The 7,042-nt window shown below is 41.4% G+C and overlaps 1 protein-coding gene across 1 annotated transcript; it reads left to right on the forward strand.

Annotated features, from left to right (window-relative positions):
* Positions 1–912: 912 nt before the first annotated feature.
* LOC124120187 (ATP synthase-coupling factor 6, mitochondrial-like) lies at positions 913–6,563 on the forward strand. The gene is made up of 4 exons (XM_046482943.2): positions 913–1,018; positions 3,050–3,208; positions 4,494–4,627; positions 6,120–6,563. Exons 2-4 carry the CDS (start codon positions 3,051–3,053, stop codon positions 6,233–6,235), a joined length of 408 nt encoding a protein of 135 aa, XP_046338899.2. The 5' UTR covers positions 913–1,018; position 3,050; the 3' UTR covers positions 6,236–6,563.
* Positions 6,564–7,042: the final 479 nt, after the last annotated feature.

The raw sequence follows: 7,042 nt of genomic DNA on the forward strand, positions 1-7,042 counted from the left end.
CTGATCCGGACACGATTAGCAATATCACTGATGACAGAAATGTTTCAGGCTACAGAAATATTACACAGATGACAGAAATATTACGATCGACAAAGAAACAATCGGATGAGGATGTAGTTGTGATACCCCGGACTTCCTCCAGCTACACATCCGGGTTGTCACGTGTCGTGTTTCTTTCCTCATGTCAAACATTATTTTCTAACTGACGGATGGTCAATCACTTGATTGTCTGATCCAGACTCGATTATTTAAAGACCTCTATCATACTATAGCTGGCATATTGGTGGGTGCGGTGGTAAACAAACAAACAAACAAACAAACAAACAAAGAGTAGTTTCCAAAACACCCAGCATGTGTGTTATTGTGTTAAACATGGGGACAACTTATCTTTTTGCAGCATTATTATTTAAAAAGAAACATTTTTACTAATAATTATTGTATCATTATTATTTACTAGCTAAAACGTCCACGGTATTTATTCATAACAGAACGCAAATTTAACGCACTAGATACTCGAGGATGGGTGTTTGGGTATGTTCAGTCATCAGGAGGGCTCGATTGGGTATAGTGTCGTGTATTTGGCTCCCCGTGACGATCAGAGGTAGAACTGGTCTTCAAAAACCCGTGCTTGTCGTATTTTAATTGCGTATGGAATTCCAGTGCTATTATCATTATGTTTAAGCATCACCAAAGACACTTAATTGGCTTCATTCACACGGCAAATGATTATTCGCGGCATGCACGCATACACACAGCATGCATACACACACGCGCACACATATCTTATATTACCTAGATTTAATTTATTTGTTTCGAGTTTAATTTCCACAGTGCCACACAACGTAACTATCGTCTAATACCCTAAAGAAAATACACCACTGTATATGGAATTCAAATAGGTTGTTTGGAAGATAGTTTTTAACTTGCAATCACGGGCACCGGTCTCGTTCTTTCGCGTTGTAGTATCGTCCTCGTTGAGTTGTCCTCTATTCCGAATTGCAGGTTACCGACTCAAAGAGTATGTGATCTTCTAAGTTATTTTGTTGATGTGTCGCATTAGAGCTTGTTTTAAGTTAAATATTACTATTTAGGCGTAAAGCTGTATTGTGTATTGTGTTCGACAGTTTCTCAATGACCATGGCAAGCTGCATCGACTCACTGCTCCAAGATCAAACCAATGTTTGTCTTGGCTGTATGGTATGGTGATGTCAGAAAATCATATCACATTGTGAATCAGTGTCAATCCCACTGATATTGCATTCGTTTAAAAAAAAATGTATCTCAATCAAGTAGCGACGCTGTAATAATTCAGAATCATGAAATTTCTAGCCTAGTTTCTACATGTGTATCAGTGATCTATGACAATATGAGAGAATGAAGTTCAATTGTCAAGACTCCTAGATCTTCACCTAGCCTAACACCAGTCCTAGACGAGTTCTGCAATCACCTAATGATTTGCAAAAAATGTAACTTACCATAGATTTACAGAAAAATTGCGGAATTTTCCCTTTTTAATCAATCATGATCTAACCATAAATAAATAACAGTGACACTATGGATATGAGTTCGTATTAATTTTTGAGTGATCTATGGTTGTTTTTACTGCAGAATCGATATATAGTTTTTACTGCAGAATTTGGAAATGTTTCTGCAGAATTTTGATAATTATTACACAGAATTCATCTAGGACTGTAACATGAGATTCTAATCATATAGGCATTAAATGTGAGGCATGTGAATCTGACAATAATCAAGATGACACTTATAATTGCCATGTGTAGGATGGGGGCAGGGGTGGCCCAGTCGTCTAAGGCACTGCAATTCGCTGTGGAGAGTTGCATCCCTTGCACACGCTTGAAACCCATGATTGTGGGTTCGAATCCCGGTTCGCCCCGATTATGTTTCTAGGTTTGTCAGCACCATACCCATGATCCTGGGTTTCACTGAAGTGGTAAACGTCTTAGATGTGCATCACTTCTCTTTATATCTGAGTGGGATATTCATGTTGAACTGCGTTATGGTATCTCAATGGGTGGAGCAACATTTGCTTCGAGGTTATAAGTATATTTGTAGTGACTTCGGCTTGAAATATAAATAAAAAAGAGAAAATTGTGACTGAACTTTGTGCGAATGATGTGTAGATCTAACTAAGTATACTTCAGAGATGACGTCATTGCATTGAACATGATGTTGAAAGAATTATAGCAAATTAATTTTCATAAATTTTTTAATTGTTGAAGTTGTGACTGACAAAATTTAGGAGGGGATTGGTGTTTTTTAGAGTTGCCAGTCCACCAGGACTAGCAGTTTGAAAAGCCAGGGGAACACTGGTCAAACCTACCATAGCCTGATTCAGTGATTGATGCAGTGTGCAGAGCTTGAGAAATATTGCTGTTTGTGCAATGGAATCTGAGCGCTCTGGTTTCTCTAGACTGTGTCTTGTTTTGTGGTTAAAAATAGTGATTACATCACATAGCAGCTTATGTATTCTCGGGTGATGGAGGAACATAGTGTAGTATTGACAAAGGGGCCTGTGAAGATTCAGGGTAGAATAGGTCTTTAGCAACCCAAGCTTAAACCCTGATCCTGGTTCAGTGTTCAAAAAGCTTCCTGCCCACTAGCCAAATGCCAGTGACTTATAAACTGGGCCAGTAAACTTTCCTTGAAGTGGCCCGACTGTCTCGTTGATATTCTAATCAATATATTTATTTCTATGAATCATCATGTCAGTTAAGACGTCATGAGACCCATAAAGATCCGGGGTAGAATAGGTCTTCAGCAACCCATGCTTGCCGTAAAAGGTGACTATGCTTGTCGTAAGAGGCGACTAACAGGATCGGGTGGTCAGACTCGCTGACTTGGTTGATGCATGTCATCGATCCCAATTGCGTGGATCGATGCTCATGATGTCAATCACTTGATTGTCTTGTCCAGACTCGATTTCTTACAAACCGCCGTCATAGAGCTGGAATATTGCTGAATGCGGCATTAAACAACAACAAATTGACAAAGAATGACGGTGGACTATAAGTGATTTGTTTGTTGCCAGGATGTTGACGCGGATAGTATCCCGGCTCGGCGCTGTCCGCCAAACTGTCATCCAGCAGGCTCAGAGGAATATTGGAGTTACTGCTGCAGCAGCGCAGAAGACAGACCCCATTCAGCAGCTTTTCGTAGATAAAGTTCGGGAATACTCACAAAAGAGCAAGTAAGAACATTTGCAAAATGTTATGGCACGAGGACATTCTACATTTGTTGTTGTGATTCCTCAATCTCTTGATCTGTTGATGTTTTGCCATCTTCCTGAGGCAAGAGAGTTAACTGACTATAAAAGTCCAGTTTCCACCCTTGCTGAAGTTGGCTGGTATTATGGAGTTACATTTTGGCTGGACTAACGAGTCAATGCATAGTCCAATCAAATTCGCGCACCTAAATCGAAATCCGGTTCGTAAACTGCCATGCAGATTTCGGTTGATTGCAGGATTTGCAAAGCATGTGCACCGCCAACTCGTCAGCAGATATTTTCCAAATCTTTTCATGTTTTTAATCAAGGTGCTCACGTGATTTGATGCATTTCACGATGTAAGACCCGTTTTATCACAATATAGATCTTGATTATCGATCAGATCATCTTGACTGGGCGCCACCATTTTGTGTGAAGCAAACGCAAGTGATACGAGAGGTGAAATCTGATTGGTCAATAGGAGAGGCTTAGAAGGGACATAACTGGTAGCGGCCACTGGTGGCGCTACGATCAAGCCCAGTAATTCCAGCCTAGTTCGGCAAGGGTGGAAACTGGACTTTTATAGTCAGTTAACTCTCTTGCCTTGGGAAGATGATGTTTTGCTTGCTGTATGATTTGTTATTTGTTTGTTGTTTAACGCTGCACTCAGCAATATTCCAGCTATATGACAGTGGTCTGTTAATAATCAAGCTCTTTTATTCTTCTTTGTATTGTTTTGCGTATTCTTGTTCAAAAGTATTTGTTTCCCAATGTTCACTCTGTAGTACACATTGGAAACATCTCTTCTTAACATACATACTTCTAAATATGTTTCTATGGTTTGTGTTTCTTTTGGGGGCATGGGTGGCCCAGTCGTCTAAGGCGACGTGATTCGCTGTGCAGAGTTTTGTCCCTTGGGCATGCCAGAAAACTATGATTGTGGGTTCGAATCCTGGTTCGCCCTGATTATGTTTCTAGGTTTGTCAGCACCATACCCGTGCTCGTGGGTTTCACCGAAGTGGTAAACTTCTGAGACCTGCATCACATTTCGGGCTTTCCTCCCACATTAAGCTGACACGCCGTGATATAACTGTAATACTGTTACGAGCAGTGTTAAACCAAACTCACTCACTCACTCACTGTGTATGAAGCACAGAGAATTTGAGATTATTTACATACCAGCATCATATGCTGGTATATTGCTGTGTGCAGCGTTAAACAACATACATACAAACAAGCAATGCTCAGTGTTGACACAACTGTTGTGCAGGTCTGCAGGAGGCAAGCTGGTGGATGCTACACCCAAGGTGGAGCTGAGTCTCAAGGAGGAGCTGGAAAAGATTGATAGAATATTCGGAGCAACTGGCAAAGATATGACCCAGTTCCCCAGCTTCACCTTCTCAGGTTTGTAAGATGGAGACGGAGATTGAGATGACACCGTGTTGTGCCGCTAACTTGGGCTGATGCAATGATGGTCGTCCTCATTGAACAGTAGTAGGGGCGGTCGGGGAGCCTAGTGGTTAAAGCTTTCACTCGTCATGCCGAAGACCCGGGTTCGATTCCTGTTATGGGTGCAATGTCACTTATGTGTGAAGCCCATTTCTGGTGTTCACCGCCGTGATATTGCTGGAATATTGCTAAAAGCGGCGTGAAACCTCACTCACTCACTCACTCACTCACTCACTCACTCACTCACTCACTCACTCACTCACTCACTCACTCACTCACTCACTCACTCACTCACTCACTCACTCACTCACTCACTCACTCACTCACTCACTCACTCACTCACTCACTCACTCACTCACTCACTCACTCACTCACTCACTCACTCACTCACTCACTCACTCACTCACTCACTCACTCACTCACTCACTCACTCACTCACTCACTCACTCACTCACTCACTCACTCACTCACTCACTCACTCACTCACTCACTCACTCACTCACTCACTCACTCACTCACTCACTCACTCACTCACTCACTCACTCACTCACTCACTCACTCACTCACTCACTCACTCACTCACTCACTCACTCACTCACTCACTCCAGTAGCAGTTGGGCTATAATTCTGAACCAGTTCTCTCAATGCTACAATTTTGCTACAAGTTGCGACTGAATATACTGATAGAAAATATCCTCACCACCAAAAGAAATGTTAATACCATACATGTTAGTTAATATATGAAGACTTACTCATATTCAAGAGAAATTGGATTGGTTTGATGCCCAAATGAAAATAACTGGTATGTTGTGTGAACCGATGCTCATGAACGCATCACATGTGATGTGATGTCACAGATCCATGATTGGGTTCGAATCCCGGTTCGCCCAGATTATGTTTCTAGGTTTGTCAGCATCATACCAATCCTCTTGGGTTTCACCGAACTGGTAAACGTCAGAGACCTGCATCACTTCGGGCTTTTCCCACATTAAGCTGACACGCCGTGATATAAGTGGAATACTGTTAAAAGCGGCGTTAAACCCAACTGACTAACTCACTCACTCATTCGTGTTTCTTTTGGTGGTGAGTATATTAACATACAAAACATTTGGTCTCATTCAAACAGTACTAGCTACAAATTCTGATGACTTGTCAAATTTTATTAGGTTTATACTTGTTCTTTTCTTAAAAATATGGAATTTCCAATGCTCTATAGCATTTGCATCTAGGGAACTCGTTAATCCTTGATTGTTATTGATAAGAAGTTCTTAGCTTTCATGTCGAATTTCAACACTGCTCAAGGCTTCACCAAACTGTTCACAATCAACGACCTGCACCATTTGGGCTTTTGTCCTACAGATGCTGCTTGACTGTGATAGAGCTGACTTGTTTCTCAAACCAGTCCCAAATGCATCTTACACTGACTGCCAATAATTTACTGTTTCAGATCCTGATTTGGGTGCACTAGGATTGGGAGAAGTTAAGGAAATACAGCAAGCTGTTAAACAATCAGCTGTGGCTGAAGCGCAGGAAGAAGATAATACACCATACTTTGATTATTAGAGAAATATTGACTTTAGAGCATTTCGTTATTAACAGCTGCAGTGCAGAGCCTTCATCCCTGCACGTTGTCATCGTGATAAGAGCTGGTTGCTAGGCAATTCTGTCATAGAAGCCAAATTTGGATGCGGGGCAGTGTTGCATTTACCTTGATTTGGTTGTTATGCAGTGTTGTCATGGTAACCAAATTTAGTTGCTAGGTAGTGTTGCGTTGGCAACATGGCACACGTGGAATTAGTGTGTATTTATGTTAATGTTGTGGGAGATTCATTTGACCAACAACTCTCGTGAGAATGTGTAAATAGAATGGAAATTAAACTTTTCACAAATATATGTGGTTTTGTGTGATTTCATTCATTGTGAGGCGTTTGTCAGGGAGTATATATCTGTGATATTACATTTATGGTCACCTACTGCTATAAGAAATCGCGAAGATTCGGGGTAGAATAGGTCTTCAGCCACCCATGCTTGCCGTAAAAGGCGACCATGCTTGTCGTAAGAGGCCACTAAACGGGATCGGGTGGTCAGGCTCTCTGCTTGGTTGATGCATGTCATCAATCCCAATTGCGTGGATCGATGCTCATGATGTCAATCACTGGATTGTCTGGTCCAGACTCAAATCTTTACAGACCACTGTCATATAGCTGGAATATTGCTGAGTGCGGCGTCAAATAACAAAAAAACAAACAAACTAACACACTATCAGACATTCACTTGTGTTCTAGTTATGATTCCTTTTGGGGACAAGGGTGGCCCAGTTATCTTAGGTGCTGTAACGTACCAAACCTATGATTGTGGGTTAGAATCCTG

Source organism: Haliotis rufescens, unplaced genomic scaffold (assembly GCF_023055435.1).
Source record: "Haliotis rufescens isolate VD_foot unplaced genomic scaffold, xgHalRufe1.0.p SCAF_18, whole genome shotgun sequence".
NCBI lineage: Eukaryota > Metazoa > Mollusca > Gastropoda > Lepetellida > Haliotidae > Haliotis > Haliotis rufescens.